This window comes from Vipera berus (assembly GCF_964194415.1).
Source record: "Vipera berus genome assembly, chromosome: 4".
In the NCBI taxonomy this organism is placed as follows: domain Eukaryota; kingdom Metazoa; phylum Chordata; class Lepidosauria; order Squamata; family Viperidae; genus Vipera; species Vipera berus.
Window position 1 is genome coordinate 94015815 of NC_138206.1, and position 24233 is coordinate 94040047.

The window sequence follows — 24233 nt, forward strand, 5'->3', positions numbered from 1 at the left end:
ACACAGTTGCATTTTCGCCTTAATGACCAACTTGCTGGTTCAAATTTTCACTGAGTACTATCTGTATTTTCTAAGTAGAAATTATTACCTTGTTTCAATAGAAATGGAACATCAAGGAAGACTATAAAATTGCTAAACAACTTATTTATCAGCAACATAGGCCTGTTTATTTAGGGCTTAATCAAAACAAGACACTTGTCTAACAGTGCATATTAAAGAAAGTTTACCATTGTTACTGTATGTTAGTAGTGGAGCTTATTTCAGAGTGTATAGGTGTAAGATTGCTTTGAAAAGAAAAAAAAATAGAAAAACCAAGCCGTGGTCGCAACATTATATTCAACAATAGCTATAGTTAAAAATAGTTTATTTATTTATTTATTTTATTAGATTTATATACCGCCCTTTCCCGGAGGACTCAGGGCGGTTTACAGGGCATTTTAAAATCATACCAATACAAAATACAAGTTAAAAGACAAATAAAAGATTAAATTATCCCTGAAAATAAAACCCCAGTTAAAATTCTCAGCCTGGGTCAGAGAGCTCAAAGAGCCAAGTCTTCAGGTCTCGGTGGAATGAACGTAGGTCAGGGGCAGTTCTGAGCTCCACGGGCAGCTGGTTCCAGAGGGCAGGCGCACCCACAGAAAAGGCTCTCCCCCTGGGTGTTATCCGCCGGCAATCTTTTATCGGCGGCACCCTGAGAAGACCCTCCCTCTGCGAGCGCACTGGCCGAAGGGAACTTGATGCTGGCAGCAGGTGTTCCCTTAAATATCCCGGACCCAAGCCATTTAGGGCTTTATAGGTCATCACCAGCACCTTGAATCTCACCCGGAGGGCAAACGGAAGCCAGTGCAGTTGAAGCCAGTTGAAGGTTGTATAGAAATGCCACCTGTCTCTTATATTTTGTAGCACAGTTCAAGCATCAGGTAAAGTTGTGGAGGGGTAAAAAAAAAACTTCCTGTGGCATTTTATAAATATCTGTAGGATTTGCTGTTGATTGACCTGATTCCCAATTTTTAACTGCAGCAACAGTAAAAAGTCTTCTCCCTTCCTTGCCCACCAAGTGAAATCTTCATTAAAACATGGGATAATATTTTTGTGTCAAGTGGCAGTAAATTTTGCTTAGTTTCTGGCTTTAGAATAATTTAATTTCAACTGTAGGTGATTTTAAGCATCCACCTGAGACATAAGTGTTTGCCACATATTGATGCCTAATTAAAAAGCAGGATAGATCTCAGACTCCTGAAGCTTTCCTATTGCGCAAAAACTACATTTTATGTCATAGTAAATCTTCTAATGTACCATAAGATTCTGTTGTTCTAATATATTTTGGGTATATTCAGAGCTGAAAATGATGATCAGAATTTATAAAACTTGTCACTGCCCTAACACATCCATGATTTTTCTCCCTGTATTTCAGTTCCTATGTAAGATTTGACATAATTCGAAGAGTAATAACAAAGATATTTGGAAAGGAAGTAGTGATGGTGATGGGGATTACAGATGTAGATGATAAAATAATTAAAAGAGCACGTGAGGTAAGCATATAAATCAGCCTAGTTTATGCATTTTTAGAATGTATATTTTATATTGTGTATTACTTTATATATGTTTTATTGCTTGGTATCTAAAATTTGTTCTGTGCTCTTGTATTGTGCTATTTGCATCATATCCAAGTTAGTGAAATACAATTGATCTGTTTGAATTGATTTTAAATAAGCTGAAAATAGTTAAAACCCTTGAAATTTATTTGTTTATTTATTGAACATATTGGTTGGCCGTTGCAATCAAAAACACTTCAAAAACACAACATAAAACAAACCCCAAATAGAAACAAGTACAAGAACACTGTAGTACAAAAGTAGTAAGAGAATTAAATATGGCAATAACAAGTCAAATCATGGAGAAGCTCTCTGACAAAGCTTCCATTCCTTTAGGAAAGCCCAGTCAACCAGAATTATATAGCAGTGTAAAGCCTTCATAATGATCATGGTGAGCAATCAGGCTTGCTTGAAGTGAAAATCCTTATTTGAAATGACCTTCTCCTAGCTTCCATTGCCATGGTTGCTCCATCAAATGATTTGGAGAATCCTTTCAAGTAAATGTGCAGCCCCTACAGTTGCAGAATGAGAAGGTCAAAGCTTAATGTCAGGGGAATATTTTTTCTGTCTGATTTTTAGATCAGCACATTTTTAATGACTTCATATTATTACTTTAATTACATTTGGTTACAATAATAATGAGGACCAGGATGTCTGTTGCTAAGTGATGCAATCATAAAGCATGATGTGAAATTACTGCATTACATAGCAACGATAATTCTGCCAATCTTAGTTGCTATTGTTAAATGAGGACTTTGCAGGTCATTAAGCTAGGATCTCAATCATCACAAGTTCCTGACTTTCCTCATAGGAAGCTGGTAGGGAATGACAGAAATAATAATTACATGACCAGGGGACCCTGTGATGAGCAGAACTCCAAGGACCAGTCATAGTCCCCCTTCATTAAGCAACATTGTGAACACTTGCTGAATAAATGGTCATAAATCAAAGCCTACTTGTGTATATTTCAGAATTATTTATGTATTACTGGACAACCTGTGACTTGTTGGGTCATTGTTTCAGAGATATTTGTAGTTGTAACTTTATTGGGTGCCTTCAACAATGGCAGAGTTTCTAATATAATGGCAAAGTTCTGCCTTTAAAAGTAGCCCACGTTGAAATGTACAGCATAGTCAGACAAGGAATTTTATGTTTATGACATTTTGGATTATGTCATAAAGTACTTTATGGTTATTTTTATTTCATAAAATGTTTTATAAAATTTGTCAAATTTCAGTTCCGTGGGAGTCATGGGTCCCGGATTTTGGATGCTTTCTGTAAGATAGGCCATTTGAGCTACCTTGGTTGAAAATGTTTTGCCCTTTGATGCACCATTTCACCCAATAAAAGGTTGCAAGAATCAGATTATTAATATTATATAGATAGATGTATAAAATTAGTAATTATTAAATCATAAAAGTTCTGTTGGAACGGATCTTGGAGATCCTTTAAGCCAGTATTTCTTAAACCTTTTAACATGTTAATTCATTAGAAGAACAGTTGGTGAGACCTCTTAGTTATATCTTGATTTCATAACCTCTGATAGCTCTTACACTTGATGCATGGCTTAATCACTTGCTGTTTTCTTATAGATGGAAATCTCCCCAGAAACCCTTGCTCGTTGCTATGAGGAGGACTTTAAACAAGATATGGCTGCCTTAAATGTACAAACATTTAATTGATATGCTTTAATGTTGAATGTAAATCTTGTTTTGTTGCAGAGCTGCTAGGACAGTGGTGGAGAACTCCCTTTGACTCAAAGGGTGCCCTAGTTGTAATAGTAGTTGTTGCCCCCTCTTTGTTTAGCTTTGTAACAACACTTTAAAACCTTTTAAGAAAAAAATTCTGGATGCAACAGTAGATAGGCTGTGGCTTAGATTTGGTTCTGTGGATCTTACCAACAAAAGAAAAAAAATAAGTGGAAGAAACATGGATGTGGGATGCAGAAGAAGTGGAGGACAAGCAAGAGAAGTAGGTAGAGTTAAAAAGAAAGGCAATGTCTGCTGATACAAAGAAAGGAACATTTAAGTGAAAAGGGAGAAAGATTCAAAGAGAGGGAGCAATGCCGGAAATAGACAAAGGAAAGGGGGCTAAGCAGGTGAATAGATATAAAAGTTGGAAGGATAAAAAAGAAGGTGAGATGAAAGAAGAGCGGAAACAGTAGAGGGAAAATGATGTGGAAATCATTGAACCATAGGGTTGGAAGAGAAGATCTAGTCCAAACTGCTCAGACCATCACAGGCCTGGGAATCTGGAGGTGTGATCGAGCCTTTGCAACATTTAGATTGATTTGTTATTGTTGGATTTGATTTTTTTTCCGTAGTTACAGATTACATGTGTATTGTTGTGTCTTCATTTTTATGTTTTTTTAAATTATTGTTAGATGCCCAGAGTCATGAACTTGAGATTGTATCTTAAAAGGTTAAAACATGGCAAATGGACCAAAGTTTATTAAAACTGAGTCTGTATGGCAAGAGTTGGTTCTTTCCAACGACTATCTGCCTACCTAAATTTTCATTTTCACTGAAGTTACTTGGATGAGTAACAAAATGTCTCAGTTTTAATAAACTTTGGTCCAGTTGCCATAATTTAACCTTTTAAGATACTCAGTTCCTACCTAATTGATGTATTCCTTTAGAGAGACATTCCTTTGCTTTTGTATCACTTTAATCAGCAGTTAATCATCTCCTTAATATATAATTCTCTGTTTTTACATAGGTCCTTCCTCCCACAATTTATATGAGAGTAACTGAAAATGTTCCTCAGATAATTTCTTTTATACAGCAACTTGTTACTAATGGATATGGTTATGCAACTTCACAAGGTAAGACTTCCCAGTCTTAACAGTAATCCTGTGATGTGTTTGCAGTTCAGTTAGTACATTGCTTTGGAATTGGCTGGGGCATTCTTAACCCACCTGTATAGATGAGTGTTAGTAACACTTTTACATTTGTGCATTAATGCTGCCTTTTTTATTGATGAGATTGTGATGCATGGCTTGTTGAAAGGCCTTATCAAAAGAGGCAGTGTAGGTTAACAGGCTACATTGCTGAGTTAGGGCTTATCCACAAGACCCCTGCAGCCTTTCCACTGGCTTCTCTTATCACATTGTACATTTTTTTCCTCTTTCCTTCTTTCTTTTGGCTACGAGCTTATTATATTACTGGCAAGGGACTTTGGAAATAATTGGGTGTAGAAACATAGGTAAAACATTTTTAAGAAATAAATTGACCTAACACCAGAATGATCATTGGACAAACAGTAACTGATTCCAATTTTTGCTTGTAGAATATGCTTACCTTCACTGATTATGGAGAGTGAGAAATCTGCATCCTTGGCACGATTGTTGTCTCAGTGTGTTTTGTCCATTAATGTATTTTTGTCTCTTGGGTCTGCTATGAAATTTCTCCTGCCTTGGTACTGAAATGTGAGCAGCATAGGCTACACTTGCATTGTCTCTAGGGAACAGCATACCCAGGACCATTCCTTTGCATCTGGTGTATAATATGGGCTAGCCTGCATTGTTGCATAAAAGTAAAGGCATTGATTGATGATTCCCTCGAGTAGAATACTACATATTTCCCATCTTTATAATAAGATCAAATTGTTTATTTCCGACAGGTAATGTTTATTTTGATGTCCGTTCTAGGGGAGACAGATACGGAAAACTAAGAAGTATTTATCCTGAGGCCCAGGAGGAATTTGGTATGTTATTGAAGGTTACTGATCTTTGTACAAGTTTATTTATTTACTTGCTATACATACTGTATGTCTTCACTAAGATTCTAGAGAGTTTGTATATGTCATAAAATATTCTTAACATTAACCAACCCAGTATAAAGCAGTAACAGCAATATAGCAATACTATGGGACTGGCTACCTTAAAAAAAGGGAAGTATTTCCTGCGCACTTTCCTAGAACTGTAGCCTTGACCAGCTGTAGAACTACTTCTGTAACAAGTTAACTTTATAGTTATCTTGGCAAATGCATGGCTGAGGGCAGATTATGTTTCACATAGTTTGTGTAATGAAATTAATTTATATTTCTGTGAACTCTTTGGATTCCAAAAATTTTTTGATAATAAATTGTATAAATAAAATGAGTAGAATCAAATTGGAAACAAGATAAAAATTACAGTCCGGCTTCATTTATATGTGTGTGTGTGTGTGTGTGTATGTGTGTATATATATATATATGTATATGTATATGTATATGTATATGTATATGTATATGTATATGTATATGTATATGTATATGTATATGTATATGTATATGTATATATATACACACACACATACATATATACACACATACATACACACACACACACACACACACACACACACACACCTTCTGGAGGCAAAGGGTTCCTCAGCATTGAGCCCATCATAGAGAAAGGTGGTTTTTTGATCAATGTCCTCTTGATTTCTCTGAGAGACCAGACCCCAAGACCTTTTCCTTGGAAGCATACATGAGATAGGTAGATTCTCAGGCAATTTTTACTGATGTATGATACTTTCCCTTTTCTAAATAGTAATTTTATTAAAATTACAACTACAATGATAAAAAACTAATATAAACTAAAAAAATAAAAGAATAAAAAGAAGCAATAGGTGCAGAAAAAAGACAAGGAAAAAATAGGAAAAAAACAAATATAAAGGAAAAGAAAAATATAAAAGGCATGATTTCTCCTTTTATCACAAGTACAGGTAGTCCTCGACTTATGACCACAACTGAGCCCAAAATTTCTGTTGAGACATTTGTTACATGAGTTTTGCCCCATTTTGCGACCTTTCTTGCCACAGTTGTTAAGTGAATCACTGCAGTTGATAATTTGCTAACCTGGTTGTTAAGTGAATCTGATTTCCCCATTGACTTTGTTTGTCAGAAGGTCACAAAAGGTGATCACATGACCCTGGGATGCTGCAGTGGTCATAAATATGAACCAAGCATCTAAATTTTGATCGCATGATCATAAGGATGCTGCAAATGCCATAATTGAAAAAGTTTATAAGTCACTTTTTTCAGTGCCATTGTAACACTGAATGGTCACTAAATGAACTATTGTAAGTTGAGGAATACCTGTATAAACAATTTTAGTAATTTATCACGTTCTCTTAAAATATAACAAGTGATTGCTTCTTCCCATATGCCATCTCTTAACAATAAACAAATCCTTAAAACCTCATCATTTCAGTCTTGGTGAGCAAAGTGTATTAAGGATTACTTTTTAAAATCTTGGATCTATAGCCCTTTCATATAGTGTCCTAACCTTGATTTATTTTCATTTTTTCTTTCTCCCTTCTCGCAAAGCTTTGTCCCTTCTCTGTTCAAAGCTTTTAACAAGCTTTTTTTTTGCAAATCCAATATGGGAAAATTATCCAGGTCACTCTCTGAGTTTGGTATTTGTATATCCCTTTAAATTGTTAAGACACGGTTGGTTTCTTTTGTATGTCCAGATATATAATACAGCGGTCCCCAACCTTTCAGGCTTGGCACACCGGTGAGGGAAGGGGGAGATGGGATGGTTCTGTGTGAGCAACAAACGCACGGGCACACATGCTCACCCACCACTTCCGGTTCCGAACAGGCTGCGGCCTGGTAGTGGGCTGCGGCTTGGTGGTTGGGCACCCCTGGTATAATACTTTCTTTAGTTAGCCACTGAAATGGTATAGGGTTTCCTGACTGAGCAAGGGGTTGGACTAGATGACGACCAAGGTCCCTTTCAACTTCTTCTTCTTCTTCTTCTTCTTCTTCTTCTTCTTCTTCTTCTTCTTCTTCTTCTTCTTCTTCTTCTTCTTCTTCTTCTTCTTCTTCTTCTTATTATTATTATTATTATTATTATTATTATTATTATTATTATTATTATTATCTATTCTTTTACATTTACTATAACTTGATATTTTCAGTATTAAAGAGGACTTATCCTAGCAACTTAAGTGGGAAATTGGAAGACCCTCAAGAAAGATTTAGGGTGTGGCTATGCATTTAATCCTGATCTCTTATACATGAGCTTCAGTCCAATGCTCAATGCTACGTACTGATGCTTAGCTATAGCTAAACTGAATAGAAAGTTTAATGCATTAGTTAGCAGTAAAGCACTGCACAGACAATAGGTGGCACACACTGATCCATACTTTTTAGATTGTGTACAGGTAGTTCTCACAATTGGGACCAAAGTTTCTGTTGTTAAGCGATTCACTGCAGTTGTTAAGTGAATCATGTCATTAATTGAATCTGGCTTCCTCCATTGACTTTGCTTGTTGAAAGCTGGCTGGAAAGGTCACAAATGACTATCACATGACTCCGGGATGCTGCAACCATTGTAAATATATGCCAGTCAAAATGCCTGAATTTTGAACACATGACCACGAGGATGCTGTGAATCATAAGTACGGTAACTGGTCGTAAGTCTTTTTTTCCCCAGTGCCATTGTAACTTTGAACAGTCACTAAATGAATGGTTGTAAATTGAGGATTACCTGTATTTGGGATTTGTTCTGGTCATTCAGCTAAATGAGGCCCATGACATCCACACTATAAGTCCTGTTCTGATGGATTTCTTTGAAACATTGAATTCCGGGAGTTTTCTCTTTAATCATGTCATCACTACTTGTTATTGGCAGGGCTTAGTGATAAGTGTCACAAGAAGGATTTTGCTCTCTGGAAGGCAGCCAGACCTCACGAGATATGCTGGGATTCCCCCTGGGGGAAAGGAAGACCTGGCTGGCACATTGAATGCTCTACAATATCAAGGTCAGCTCTTTTTCATTTCCTAATCTTGCTTCTGTTCAAAAACATACTAAGCAATGCTGGCAGAAACACTACAGGGTCAGTGTGGGGTGTCAGTTATTTATTTTACTTACTTACTTAAAACATACAGCTGCTCATTTTATATCAGACTCTGGGTGGTTCCTAATTAGGAATGAAAACAATATCAATAATAAAGTAACATAAAACAATATTAATAACTATTAATACCACAAGCATGTTTTTATTTGCTAAAAATGTAATAGGAATTGCAGTTTGGGACTGCTGTAAGTGCACACTTGGAAACAGACTCATCTGAATGGCATGATGGCTAACTAATGCCAACAGCTTTTTGTCTCCTTTGCAGCTTGAAATCTAAACTAACTGCTATGGTCCATAGCATTGTCATCCTGAATGTTGATTGATTGATTGTGGCGTATGTCTCTTGTGTTGAAGCCAAGCTTGTAGATCTGGAGATTGCAATAAAAGAATGGGAAGGCGTTGACAGACTTTTCTATGGGTGAATGTTGAGTAGAGATTCAGTAAAGAATTGAATTTGTGTATTATATCCCTTATGTCTTTGTATTGAGCCTATCAAATTTGTTGAAAGTGGTGGCATTTTAGAAATTTGTTGGATCATCTCCAGGCCAGTTTCCTTGGGCCTGGTGAAAGGAAATGCCTCAAATAAGACGGCTTACAAGGCAGAATTGTACATTTTGCAAATAGCTCTATGTCTCCTTTTGTCTAAAAAAATCCCTTGCAGCAATTATGTTTATAAGGACCAGGACCAATGTGTTATTTTCCCTCCACATTGTAAAGAAAACATCAGAAAGTATAGCTTTCCCAGGAATTACTCAATTAAATTAATGTGAGGTAATGGATGGAGAGAAAATATTTCCAATTCAGTTTAATGTATAAGTAAGATACAATCCATTAAAATTCAGTATAATTAAATCTATATTAAAGTATGTAAGGTTTAGGATGTTAATGTAAAAGTAATATTGATGTGAGCCACATATTTCTTTACTGTATCATACATTTTAGCACAATCTGGGCCTTTAGAGGTAATCTAGCATTTGTTTTGACAATTTGGATGCTAAGAGCAAGGCTACATGTAATTATCCAGTGGCATGTTTGAATTACATGCAAAGATATAGAAAATCAGATCTACCACAGTTTGGAAATATTGCAACATTCAAGCAAATGGCTTAAAGAAATTCCCTTGAAATGTGTGAAGAATAAATTCCCAGGTTGGCTCCCAATTTTTTATTGATTTGAAGCCATAGTTTGGATATTAATTTTGTGTTAATTTATTAACATTTCCTTAAATCTAGTCATTATTCATTTGTTTTAACCTATTATTATTTTAATAGTCTAGTGTTTGGGGGACATTTGGATATCCATACTGGTGGTATAGATCTTGCATTTCCTCATCATGAAAATGAAATTGCTCAATGCGAGGCTTATCATCAATGTGAACAATGGGGAAATTATTTTCTACATTCTGGTAAGTTCTGGTTTAAATAAACTTTTAAATTTTTTTATTCCTTTTATTTAAATAATCTGGATTCATGAAATTACACAGCTATGAAGGACAATGAACTTTGTGAAGAACACATTAAATAAATCAAGATATATAGAAACTATCATAAAGTGAGCTTATTTCATGGCCTACAAGATGTTTACATGTTGAAACTATTGAGGTTTATTATACCTTAGCCTGTGGGCCAGTTTCATCATACCAAAGCCACGCCCATCCCATTGCCGGCAATGCAAAAAAAAATCATGACACGTCATGTAATGTGGCAAGTTTGACACCCGTGATATAATGTTTAGGCAGATTTTATAGCATGAGTCACTTTAACTGCTTGGAGTATCTCTGGCTGACCTTTCCAAGGATAAACAGTGCAGGGCTCATCCATCTATTTGGGTGGTTAAACATGAAAAATTAAGACAAAAGTTTACTTGGACCCTGATTTTTAGAACTAATGGAAATTCATAAAAGTTGACTTTGTTGTCCCCTTTCTCTCTGAACATCCTTCAAGACTTGCCATTTGGAAATTATTTTTTAAAACATCATATAAGGACAGAGAGCTACTAAAAACATAGCAGTAGCACTTTGCTAGAATGGAATTTTGTTACATGAGGAACTTTTGCCCAGTTTTAGACCTTACTTCTATATCCTTGTACTGCTGGCTACTTTACTCAAGAGGGATTGTAAAATTCCTTGGAATTGCTGAGTTGATAGGAAAGTTACATTCTGACGATGAATTTTAGAAAGTGAGATGGGTGGTGCCTAAATTTGATAAATAAATAATATTGAGATTCAAGCCATTATATTCTTGGAAATATTTACATAGAAATACTACAAGACATATTCTGAATTCTGAGCAGAGGGGAAGGGAAGAAGGAAGGAGGAAGGAAGGACTTATTTCTGAAAAAATGGTAATATTTCTGCGAATATTTTCATTGTGTTTTTGTCCTCCAGAAATATAGTTTCTTGCCATTAAATGATAAACTGTATCTTCAGGCTGCCTGGGTCTGAGAAAATAAAAATGGCACTTGCCTGTGGGAGGGGAAAAATACAAAGGTAAAATTGAATAATAGGAAACACCTTGGGGAGGTAGGGATAAACAATCTCATTCCTTTGTCCTTTGGGGAGATGGGTGTGTGCAATAGGCTATAGCCTCTTGGATGGGGGTTGGACTAGATGACCTACAAGGTATCTTCCAACTGTGATTCTGATTCTGATAGCCATTTTATGAATAGAATTCCCAGCTATGGCAGCCATTTTGTGAGAGCTTCCATTATATAATATTTTCAAAAGTATTAAATGTACCTGTGGCCCCCAAATTGTTGCATACCCAGATTTGTAGAGGAAGACTGGTTATCTTTCAAAAAAGAAGATACCTACATTTGAGAATACACATACTAAGGGTAATTCTTTTTAATATTTGTTTAATTTGAAATTTTGAATATAATACTTTTGCAACAATCAAAATGTCTTTGACAGTTGATGTAATTTGATCACTTAATGGCATCACCACACAAGTGACATATATTTAACAAACAGACATTAAATCTCGAATGACCAATTTTCCACAAGTCTTTTAAAGTGTTCTAAGTTTTTCAGCACATATTTCTTCCATGGAGGCTATTTTAATAGGAGTCAATAATTTTCCACCTCCAATGTTCCTAAAAGTTGTTTTCAGTGCCAGGTATTCCCATCTTTGAAGATAGTGTCAAGGACAGCTCTGTTATTCAGTCAGCTTTCACAACAGGCAAAAGGTTTACTTGCTATTCCAGGTTTAGCCACAAGATGTCATCAATAGCATATAGAATAAGTTGTGAAGTTCTTTTTTTTCCAAATTAATATAAAGCTTTTGTATAATTACTCCATTCTTTTTTCCTTAATTCACATCTTAAACAGAAAATAGGGTAGTAGATCCCCACCAAAAATAGGAGCTTTTTAATAAGTAGAAATAAGATTGCTTAATTTCTTTGCTTAATCAGTTGTTGTTTTTTTCTTTGACACTTTAAGACTTAAAATGTTATTCCCCAAGTATACAAATGCCATTTTCAAAAAAGGGGGGAGGAAATTTTTGGAAAAGTTCCACAGGAAGGCAGATAGGGGGATAAGAAAGGTAAGGTCTCACCCAGGTCCTCCAGATTGCTTCGTTGTGCTAGATGGTGCTTTTGGCTTTCGGCAGGGAACGGCTTAATGATCGGCCATCTTGATGGCCGATCTCCTCTTCTTCGGGCCAAAGGAGCTGCTCCGAATTCAAGCGGAGGGCTGCTGCCCTTCCGCAATCACAAGGTGTGGTCATCCCTCCAGGGCAACTTTCGACCCTTTTCAGGGTCCTCCAATGAAGAAGGATTGGACGGCAGGGAGAGAGCTCTTCCTGCACGCCCGAAAGTGCCATGCGCGCAAACCGGAAGCCCATATATGTATCTTTTAATGTATGTTTGCCACCCTGAGTTGTTTATAAAAAATAATGAAGACTGGGATGAAAATAAATAAACATTACCAGGATGGAAGCTGCTGTGTCCATTAATTGGTTTTTAAAATGTCTACAAAGTTTCTTTAACTTGGTGTGAATTAATAATTGACTATCAGTTTGAGAAAATAAATGGTCAGTGTTCTGTAACAGAATATAGAATTAAAGTAAACTAAATAATAATATCTTCTAGCTTTTCTTGCAATATTTATGAAATGTACTGATGGATAAAATATACCATACTATATATTATCACATGTAGAATCCAGAAATACTGTGACAGCTGTAAACTCTTGAACTATATAGCCTGTAAAAGAAGTTTCTATCTCAAGAAGTGCATTATTTTTTTTCTAAAAGCAGACTAAATGATATACAAAAATGTTATGTTGAGTATTTTTTTTGCCATAAAATATATCCTGTAATTAATGAATTGATAGAAAATGAGAAGTTTCATTATCTCTCTATTTGGCAATATTTAATTACTTAAATTTTATCATAAGACACATCCCTAAGTCATTTACCAAAAATATATTTTTATCTGTGTGAGGTTTTGAATTGTTCTTACTATTTATTGATACATAAAAATAACGGATAATATTTAAAGATGAATGTTGAAATAAGTCTCATTTTTTTTGTTTTCCTGTCTCCTATTAAGAAAAATAATTTTCTTTTGTCTTTCCTAATTCTGGAGCAGTTTTTGTTTTTAAAACAAAGCAGGAACTTGTTTTTTCATTCCAGGACATCTGCATATTAGAGGGAGTAAAAAAATGTCAAAATCATTAAAAAACTACATTACGATTAAGGTACTGTAAACTCACGTTATCTAGCTATTTTTTAATAATATTTTTCTGGGCAAAACTGTAGGATTTGGACTGTGCAGAAGGTGGATGGGAAGTGGCTTGTGGAGGCTAGTGTAAAGAGAATTTGAACAGGAGCATTGGGATCTTTTCTTGAACAAATTTGGTGGATATCTTAAGACAAATGTTTATAGAGGCAGATAGAGTAATAGGAGCTTCCAGTTTCTATTCTTTGAAGTTGGGCAGAACCCTTAAAAATGAACAGTACAGTCCTATGCATTATTATGCAGAATTTACTCTCTGAGGCCACTGGGGCAGAGGGTTAAATTGTATGTTAAAAAAAGAGAATTGCTCTGTTTGCTGTGACTGCATGTTCCCTTTCTTGCAAATAGAAGATACAAGAGTATGCCACAGTGTCAACACCTCTTGCCAGCAGTTTTGTGCCTTCTATGAGGGCAATTCAGAAATAAACCCCCATTTGGTTATCAATCACAGACACTCACAGATACAGAAATTTTATTATGCACTTTAGAAAGCTACAACATTATGTTACTCTTCAACATAATCACCATTCAAATTGAGGCACTTGTCATAACATCTTACAAGGTTTGAAATTCCTTAGTAGTCGCTCAACGTGAAATCTGAGCTATGGGGGGGTGATCAAAAACATCCCAATGGAACTGCTTCAAAAGTTCTTGGGTGCGTCTATCGGTGTACAGGCGAACATTATTGTGAACTAACACTACACTGGAAGTCATGCACCGACTCTTGTTATGGATGGCTCATCTGAGTTTTTGTAATGTTTCACAGTAGACTTCTGAATTGATGATCGAACCATGCTCCATGAACTTCACTAGCAGTACTTCTTTGGCATTTTCTATGGCACCACTTCCAGTGTTGTGTTGATTCACGATAATCCTCGCCCGCACACCACTAGACGCACTCAAGAACTTTTGAAGCAGTTCCATTGGGATGTTTTTGATCACCCTCCCCCATAGCCCAGATTTGGCACTGAGTGACTACCGCTAAGAAATTTCAAACCTTGTAAGATGTTATGACAGGTACCTCAATTTGAATGGCGATTATGTCAAAAAGTAATGTAATGTTGTACTTTTCTAATGTGTATAATAAAAGTTCTGTACCTGCGAGTGTCTGTCATTGATAACCAAATGAAGATTTATTTCTGAATTGCACTTGTATATCTCTTACTTTCATTACTATCCATTTCTTGTTCTTCTTATCAAAGAATAGGCTCTGTCCCTGTTTGACTCTGAGTGATCCTACCAGACATAATATATAAAATAGGCCTGGTCAGCTGACTTGCCACTAAACGGTGCTGGCCTTTTTCACTGAGGAAACTGAATCTCTTTCACTTTGGACTATAATAGACTGAAATTAGTTACCATGCATATATATGGTATATATTTTCAGTTTGCTTTAACCTGCACTTGCTGAGTTTCTGTACAATTTTAGTTTTAATATATTTTACATTTCTAAAATATTAATGTTTCTGAAAAAACAAGTGGGTATTGCCAGTCACCCAGGACAGAGTCATGATGGGCTTTTGCCGTCTTGCATTTCCACATCTCTGCATCCATAAGAAATAGAGCTATGCTTTGTTTTCAGCAAAAGGCCCAAATGCTTTGTCAGATTCTGCCAGATGTCATGATATGGGGCATAAGGCTGATTGTAGGCTGCAGAAATGGAAGAACAACTTTAAAATGAGGAGAAAGAGTCGCATGAGGCAAAAGTCTTCCAGTTGAATCCCAGAAACCTTTCCAGGGGTTAGAAACAGTGTGTGTACACATTATTTACAGGGTGGGATGACACACACTCTTTATTGCAGTGTGCCTAGCTCTGAGTGTGCTTGTATTCGTCTCTTTCTCTGTTTTTGCCATCTTATGTATGTGCACTGAGAGAACAAGTGCATTTTAAAGCTTCCCTTTTTTTTACTGGTCTTATCTCCGCCTCATGTTTCGGGCTGCAATGATTTTTGAGAAAATATCAGATTTGCTAACTGGTCTGGACAGATTTTTTCCAGTTCAAACGTTGAATAATCATTAGATCTAAAAGCAAATATTGGCATCCCTGCATGAACATGGATAATGTGCTACATTTTAATCTAGAGGTTGGATGTGATGGAAAGCATTTGAATTCTGAAATGGGGCTCATCATCCACGCCTTGCCAAATTCTTCATGATCTAACTCTGTTAGCAAAATCAAGAAAGAGACACTCCTCTTTTTTGTTTCCTTAGGATTTTCTAAAAGAATTTTCATCTGATCAGTTTAGAATGTTTTGTTTGCGGACCAAGTACAGCTCAGGTAAGAAAATTTCTTGGACTACAAATGACTTTACAAGATGTATATTGTTGATGAAATTGCAATTAGATGCTTATTTTATGTGCATACGTCTGAAATGACTACTTTTAAAATGTTTTCAGGGGACAGCTTTAAATTTTAAGATCATTTTGTTTCATTCTTAATTTCAGCTAAACTTTAAAATATATCCTTTTTCCAGCTGGCAACTGAAGAAAAAGGCTCTATGCTTTATTTTCATAGCGAAATTAATAAGAGTTCAGATTTTGACTGATGCAGGAATATTTAGTGACTTATTTGATGAACTTGTGGTTTAAATCCATGTTCCATGTTATTTCATTGGAAGATTTCAGTGTGTTTAGATGTTTCATAAAACAGGGCTTTTCAACCAGTGGTACAGGTACCAGCTTGGTACAATGGGTGAAAAGGTTGAAAAGCCCTGTCATAAAATACATTTTCAATACCCTGAAAAGATCTGCATATCATAGGGTTGTTGGGGAAATTGCAGGAATACATTCAATGTATATCACTTGGAGCAGGGGTCCCCGAACCTCGGCCCATGGCCTGGTGGCAGGCCACTGCCCATTTGGAACTGGGCCATGGAAGCGGTGGGTGCATGCAAAGCTGCATTTGTGAAAGTGGTGCGCATGGCTGCGCTGAAACTATCCCTCCCCTCCCCCACCGCCACCACCAGCGGTCTTGCCCAGCCAGAAGGGCTGGGAACACTGACTTTGAGGAAAAGCAAGACATAAATCTAATAGATAAAAGGATTCTTTTCCTTTTTAACAGCGAGACTACAGTATCACATTGATTGGCTGTTTACTAAAATCTGAAATGGAACATCAGTGATATTGCTGCTTTTATTTGCAATAGATGCATATGGAAAGACACATAAAAATCTGATTGTGTATTTGAAGTGTATATCAAACATATCCCCTCATCTGTGTGCTTTGATCTAAAACAAAGACATAACAAACAAATCATGCCAAGTCTGAGTTGAAGAGAACGAAGTGAAGTTTTCCAAGAATTTATACCATGGGGGCTTTGTAAAATCTGTCAAAACATGGTCTATCTATGGTGGTCCTGAAGCATTATTCCTCCTCCTTTGATCCAGAGTCAGCACAAAAATCCATTTGTATGTGAAAAAGATGTTGTCCTCCCCACTGTTATATGTACTCTGTCATCTAATCACTATGTCTGCTTACCCTATCTACCTATGCATTCACTCAGCCTTTTTCTCTTGCTTGCCTGCTCAATCTCTGCTTTATTGCTGATTGTGCATTTAGTCTCTCCTTCCCACCCTGTCTCCTATCCATTCACTAGCCTTACACAACCAGCCTCTTCCACTCAGACAAGCCATCTTTCTGGGTATGACAGTAATGCTGCCTAATGCTTCTGGTCAGTCAACCTCATGTCACATACCTTGGTTTCCCCAAAGTCAGTCCTTTTATTATAATGTCAGTACCTGTAGATGAGGTTGTTGGAAATACTAAGGAACTGTTACCTCGGCAAAAGGGGCTAAAACATTTCCACGTCTAGAGTACGAAAATAACATTTGGAAGTAGCTCAGAGAAGTTCCTCCCTAATTCACTGGGTTACAAGAAGGAGATGGAGGTTGAACACAATCAAACTTGCAAAATTCTGTTATTATAGCCAGTCTCAATAAAGTATAGTTTTAACTTTCCTATGGAGTTAATTTCCTGGTCTGGTCTACTTGGAGAGCTAGCGGTACCTTTATTTCTCAATCACATGTTCATTAGCAATATGGTTCTCTGATTCAATCCATGGCATTGGAAATAGTACATTTTACTTGATGGAGCAGATAATTTTTCAGTTGCTGCTTTGTGACACCCTCCCTGCTCCCTAGCTTCAGCAAATCAAATTTTGTAAGAGGGCATTTCAAAACACCAACAGAAAAGAAGAAAATGTGGGATCCTATTTTTCAAAAGTAGTATTGCCTACACAAGAGAATAGCTTTAAATTTAAATTAGAACAAGATGATTATTAGTTCCAGATTCTCCCAGTGACTTCCTCCTGAAAGTTAATATACCCAGAACTTTCTGTTATGAAACAGTTCATTCTCTTTAAACAGGTCTGGTACAGTTATAAAAAAGGTAATAGACTGAAGAAATTCCTTCAAAAACCATTAATTGTTGGATAATCCAGTTAATCCAGTCAAGCCCATTAATGGATAGTAATAAAGATACCTGCATGCATTCATTCTTTGTGCCCAAGCAATAAATGTATAGTTTAGTAAAAACTATTAAATTCTATGGAACATCTACATCTTTGAAATTGGACTTAGTAGCATTACAGTACTTTTTTTTTTTTGAGCTTACCTTGGAGTGTGAGGTGGACCAGAAAATCCATTTTATTCTACAGCTTGTTTCCATTTATTTATGGAAATTGGGTGAAAGTAAAATAGATGAAGAAACAAGGAAGGAACATTTTTAGAAATATCGTTATTTTATTTTAGTGCTGCTTAGACCAATCTGTCTGCTACTAATAAGTGTCCAGAACAATAATTTGCAATATCTACACTGTTAATTCTTTTATTACAGATAGTCCTCGAGTTTCGAATGTAATGGAGCCTACCCATTCCATTCGTAACTCGATTTGTATGAGTGAATCTCGTACCTTGAACGCGATTCACTCCCATCTTTCACCCATGCATTCGCTAATTTAATATGTGGGTGAATGTGTGGCTCATTAAGTGAACACGAGGTATCTGACAATGGGGAAGGCCATGAGGGGCCTGGTGATGGAACAAGGCCATCTGCTTCAGACCACCCAAGTGCCCCCCCACTGAGATAACTCAGACTCCCTCCCCTGGGGTCCCCACAATTACTCCCCCACCCAATCATGCTGCGCCAGGTCACTTATGTTGTGAAGATCTGTCTCCTCTCCAACCTCTGTTTCTGTGCTCCCAGCAAGAGCAGAGGGAGACCTCCAAGGCCTAGAATGGACCTCTGGAAGCACATGGCCACCTCCCTGGCCTCTGTTATGGGCCTCGGAGGCATAAAGGAGGCCGCCAAGGCCCAGAATGGACCTCTGGAAACACTTGGCCGTCACCCATGGCCTTAGTTCTGGGCTTCGTAGGACTCGTGGAGGCTTCCGAGGCCCAGAACACACCTTTGGAGCCCTGCTGAAGTGTCCCCCGGTATCATTTCTGGGTGGCAAGAGCCTGGAAAAGACCTCCGATGCCCATATCTGACCTTCGGAGCCCCACTGAAGCGTCCCCGGCATCATTTCAGGGCATCGGTGGCCTTTTCCAGGCCACTGCCACCCGGAAATGACAGTGGGACACCCTTCAGTGGGGCTCCGAAGGCCCAATCCGTGTGTTGGAGGCCTTTTCTGGGCTGCTGCTGCCCAGAAACGATGCCGGGGGATGCTTCAGTGTGGTTCCAAAGGCCTAATCCAGGTGTTGGAGGCCTTTTCTGGGCCACTGCCACCCTAAAGGACGCTGGGGGATGCTTCAGTGGAGCTCTGAAGGCCTGATCCGGGCATCGGAAGCCTTTTCCAGGCTGCTGCCACACAGAAATGACACTGAGAGACACTTCAGCTGGGCTCCGATGGCCTGATCCGTTTGTTGGAGGCCTTTTCTGGGCTGCTGCTGCCTGGAAATGATGCCAGGGGATGCTTCAGCATGGCTCCAAAGGCCTGATCCAGGTGTCGGAGGTCTTTTCTGGGCCGCTGCCATCCTAAAGGACGCTGGAGGATGTTTCAGTGGGGCTCTGAAGGCCTGATCCAGGTGTCAGAGGCCTTTATCAGGCTGCTGCCACCTAGAAATGATGCCGGGGGACGCTTCAGCGGGGCTCCAAAGGACCATTATGGGCCTCCGAGGCCCAGAGCGGAGGCTGTAGGTATTGGCCACATGCTCCTGGAGGTCCTTTCTGGGCCTCGGAGGCCTCCTCCAAGCCTCCAAGGCCCAGAATGAAGGCCGGGGGAGGCTTTTGCATGCCTCTGGAGGTCCATTCTCCCTGGCTTCAGTTCTGTTCTCTGTTGCAGAGAACAGAGGCGTAAACTACCATGAGATTACATGAGATCAGTAACGCGAGATCTTGTGCCACTGATCTTGCGTGATCTTGTGTTACTTTAGGCCTCCATTCTCTGCAAACGCACTGAAGGAAACAGTCAAGAAAGCGAAGGATCTCTCGATCTTTGCAAGGTGAGTATCCATAGGGCTAGTGCCTAGGGAGACCTGGGGCAGGGGTGGGGAGTGAGGGAATAGCTAAGGTGAATGTTGCAGTGCCACTGCGGTTGTTCATAAGGGTGAACGACTGCCGTGGTGCAGCAACATTCGTAATTTTTGGAGTTTTTCGTAAACACTAGGGGGCACATTGTACAACTTCAAATGTTCGCTAAGGGAACGCTCATAATTCAGGGGTTACCTGTACTATTTTGCCCTCTTATTATGTACCTTGAACAATTCCCAAAGATAGAAATCTAATGATAGAATATTACTTGTTTTGATATCTTATTCATGTGGTATATTTCTTCCAGGCATTTATGTCTGTTTATTGTCCCAAATATTGTTAATGCTACTGCTATTTTTTTTCAATTTTAGTTCTAGTGTTCTATAGCAGAGGTCCGTAACCTTTTGGGCACCAGGGACCAGTTCCGTGGAGAGAGGTTTTTTTCGCGGACCAGAGGGGGCGTGGTTTCGCATGCTACCTGCAGCCTGCGGATGGGGCTTTGCTTGTTTGCGGAGACTGGTTGTTGGCATGCTGCAGACTACTGCCAGTCCCCGGACCGGGGGTTGGGGACCCCTGTTCATTAAAACAAATCCTTCCAAAAATGGAATTAACGGGATATATATAACAACAAAAAAATCAAAATTCTTTGATAGAATAAGATATTCTTCTCAAATTATCCTTTGATAATTTTCGATATATGCAAGAAATCCTCCACTGAGAAATTTTGGACAAGGAAAGGGCAGGGAAAGGACAGTATTGGTTTTGTTCAATTTTAAAATATGCTCTTCTATTTTATAATATTGTCAAACTGTTTATATTATTCCATATAAATTTATTTTCCTAGGAGTGGAATATAGTAATGATACCATGAATGATGCAAAGAATATTCTTCACACAATACGTTCTTTTATAAGCACTGCCAATGCCTATATGAAAGGACAGTTTGACTGTGATGCCATTAGGGAAGATGAACTTTGGAAAAAGTAAGTGCTATATATTCTTTATAATTTGCATTTGTGATTGGCCTTATGGAGACGAACAACGTGGTAGAAATCTGAACAGAAACTGCTTCAAGCAACAAGCATGATTTTAAGATATTTCCTTCTAATTAACGTCTGCATGTAAAACTTCATATATAAGGATGACAATTTAATATGAGTTGGTTGTCGGGTGCCATAGACTGCAAATAGAAAAGTAATGGAGTCTTTTTTTAGTTCATTTTCTTGTATGCATGAGGGCAGCATCTCTTCTGAAGGCTGACCTTTCTGCATTTTTTGCAGTTTATATTAAAAATAAATTAATGTCAAATTTTAGTAAATCTGCCATGAAAACATGAACTTAAGCAATTCAGCCACCTTGCATGATTTCAACCACTTCATTTTTTTTAAATGAAGAGCCATCTAGTGGTGACTTGGGCATCTTAGTGACTACAAGTGCCAGGTTCTTAACCCTATGTTAACAATTCTAAAGGTATTTTATCTAGACCTAAAATATGATTGAGGAAATAGCTTGTTTTAAACAAAGCATGCAATTCTTCACTTTATTTTTTTTCTAACTAGGACACTATCAGTGAATTGGTGTATTGCTTAACAGCAACCTTTAGCATTCTTAGCATGATTTCATATATTTTAACATAGACACACATATTACACACACATGCTCAGAACATGTCAGGGATAATTGTAGAAAATGGCTGCGGTTTCCATTTAAAACAGTTTTTCAGTTTGACGTCTGAATTGAAGTATTTTTATTTGCTGACTGGCTTATATCAATGAGACAAAGTTTTGTTTCTTGTGCCTTACCTTCTCCATTTTTCTTCAAGACTAGCTCTTACTAAGACAACAGTAGAGGCAGCATGTGCAGATGACTTCGACACTCCCAGGGCTATTCGTGCAATTTTGGACCTCATTCACTATGGCAACAGACAGCTTAAAACCGTCACTAAGGTAACCCATTAAGACACAAAGATCAGAAAACGACAATTGTCTATAACTCTAAACTGACTGAAATCAGAGTATTTTTTAGCAACTTATTTCATTCTTATAACAGGCTTTATCTGTACTGCATTTGCAGAAAGTCAAAATTGAATTTGTTATGCTTTAAATTGCTCAAATTTTATTTTGGTTATTACTGGATTTGTAGCAGCTTATGAAGGATGCCATTTTCTTTGTTAATCATTGGATTTTTTTATTTGCCTTTCTGGAGAGGCCTTTCCTATCTCCTCCCCTCGTCAGATGGTGGTTGATTGTGAAGACATTTTTCAAGCTTCCCCTGCATTTGTTGTACAGCTTTGTAAAATAGGGATTCCCAAATTTTTCTACTCATTGACCTCCTCATGAAGTTTGATTGTTCATCGACACCCAAACATTTATTATATGAACATAATTTAACAAATACTTTAGCTAATCATACTATAAATAATATTAATAAAGTTGAGGGGCTATGCTGGTGGTAGTGTACTCTACTGGAAGGGTAACTCATGCTAGACAGGTCTTAGCAGAAGAGCCAGACTAATGTATCCTTCAGCCTATTTAATTTGACGATAAACCAGAAGAATCCTATGCTGAATTGGTTGTTACCCAGGTAAACAAGGACTACATCAGAATTTAACAATAAGAGAGTGGAAAGGGACCTTGGAGGTCTTCTAGACCAGGGGTAGGCAACCTTGGCTCTTTTATGACTCAGGAATTCTGGGAGTTGAAGTCCATGAGTCATAAAAGAGCCAAGGTTGCCTACCCCTGTTCTAGACCAACTCCCTGCTCAAGCAAGAAATCCTATACCGTTCCAAACAAGTGATTATCCAGTCTCTTTTTAAAGGCGCCAGTGAAAGAGCAACCACAACTTCTGAATGCAAGTCATTCCACTAATTTATTGTTCTCATGTGAGGAAATTTCTCATTAGTTCTAGATTGCGTCTCTCCCAGATTAGTTTCCATACATTGCTTCTTGCCTTCCTTCAGGTGCTTTGGGAAATAGGTTGATCCCTTCTTTTTTGTGGCAGCCCTTCAAATATTGGAACACTGGTATCATGTCACCCCAGATGTATATGTTAATATTGTGCCTTAGTTATGTGGCCCACTTTCCATTTTTATACTTATCCTTTTTATCTTTTAGTTTATCAGAGGGTTCTTTGTGCATCCATCAGGTGTTAGAGCTCCTGGGTATCTTAACAACAACTGGGCAACAGGATTCGGGAGCTACGGTTGGGCAACCAGGGCCTGGCCCTGTAGGAGTAAGAATAGCAACCACAGACAAGACAAAAGAATGCTGCGTTTGAAAATCATACCAATATGGCCTGCTATTATAAAGCTGAACTAACAAAGCAGGGAATGTTTGAACCTCGGGAAAAAATATCACTGAATAACAATTAAAGGCCAAAGGAGATTCATTTTCAGAAATAAAATATTCAAGGATGCAGAACTGGAGGAGATTAAGAAAAGTTGTAAAAATAGAAGACCCCCAAAACAATAGAAAAATAGTAGAAAAGCCTCAGATAATTATAAAAAAATGATATGAACTTCAAAAATTATAATTTAGAAAGATGTAAGAACAGTCAGCACAGGCCAGAACTGGAAAAAAAACCTATGAACATAACATGCCCTCTCCCAAAGAATTAAAAAAGAAAATTATGGGATATGAAGAATTACCAGTAGAAAGACAAAAGACTGCCGGCATTGAAAATAGTGCCTCCCAAAGACTTGTCACCTACAATGCAGGATGTAAATTTGCAAGGTTAAAATAACCATCAAAACAGCTTGCTTTAATTACAGCAATGATGGTTGCAGAAGAACTGGGTATTAAAACCAAAAGCTAAATCATTCAATCCCAAAGTGGAAGATCAAACTGGAGGCCCAGAGGAAGAAATTAAGCTCAGATGCAAGTAATTTAAAAAAACATGAAAGAGCATAAATTGAAGAATGTAATAGAAGCTAAATAAAAATGCTGGCTTAGCACCAGAAAAATTGAAGCAGCTTGGAAAAATGTAAAGCAATAAGCAACAGCAATCACTGGGAAAATTGATAAATCATCCAATTTAAGGTGGTTGGAAATGAAAAATATGGGCTTGTTGAGAAGGTTTTAGAAAATGAGCAGGTTAAGATCTAATAGGACAGGCATCCTGCTTCATAACTACATCTGTTCAGTATATAATACTTATTGAAATGAATCAAATCTGATTCATTGAAGTTGCTATTCTGGGTGATGCTACAATTGAGGAAAAACAATTGAAAAAAATTACAAAATACTGGGACTAGCAAATTAAAGTTGAACATTTATAGAAAAAGAAGCCCACGGTTATACCAATAATAATTGGGCCTCACTGGGAATACCTAAACGATTTCCTTGATATCTGGAAATATTGAATTTATCAGACCCAAACACCCCAATTTTACAAAAACCACCTTGCTCGGAACTGTCTATATTCTGAGATGTTACCCTAATAATTATTAGCTTCTTGGTTAGAACTTGAATTATTAAGTTGCCATTAGTCTTAGACTGTTAATCTAACTGTAGATAACCTACACATAATATTTACCCTTTGGGATAGTCCTATCAATTCCTGGGGATTGTTATTTTGGGGG

General features: G+C 37.6%; 1 protein-coding gene across 2 annotated transcripts in view; it reads left to right on the top strand.

Moving 5' to 3' along the window:
• Positions 1 to 24233, top strand: part of CARS2 (cysteinyl-tRNA synthetase 2, mitochondrial) — a 35380-nt gene that overhangs the window by 3855 nt on the left and 7292 nt on the right. The window contains exons 3-12 of one of the 2 annotated variants that reach the window (XM_081327148.1): positions 1418 to 1535; positions 3191 to 3262; positions 4317 to 4422; positions 5220 to 5303; positions 8224 to 8353; positions 9721 to 9854; positions 13063 to 13148; positions 15398 to 15464; positions 20499 to 20637; positions 21477 to 21600. In XM_081327148.1, the coding sequence (XP_081183274.1) occupies positions 1418 to 1535; positions 3191 to 3262; positions 4317 to 4422; positions 5220 to 5303; positions 8224 to 8353; positions 9721 to 9854; positions 13063 to 13148; positions 15398 to 15464; positions 20499 to 20637; positions 21477 to 21600 (1060 nt within the window). The remainder of the gene's footprint in view (positions 1 to 1417; positions 1536 to 3190; positions 3263 to 4316; positions 4423 to 5219; positions 5304 to 8223; positions 8354 to 9720; positions 9855 to 13062; positions 13149 to 15397; positions 15465 to 20498; positions 20638 to 21476; positions 21601 to 24233) is intronic. The other variant, XM_081327149.1, reaches the window with a different exon arrangement.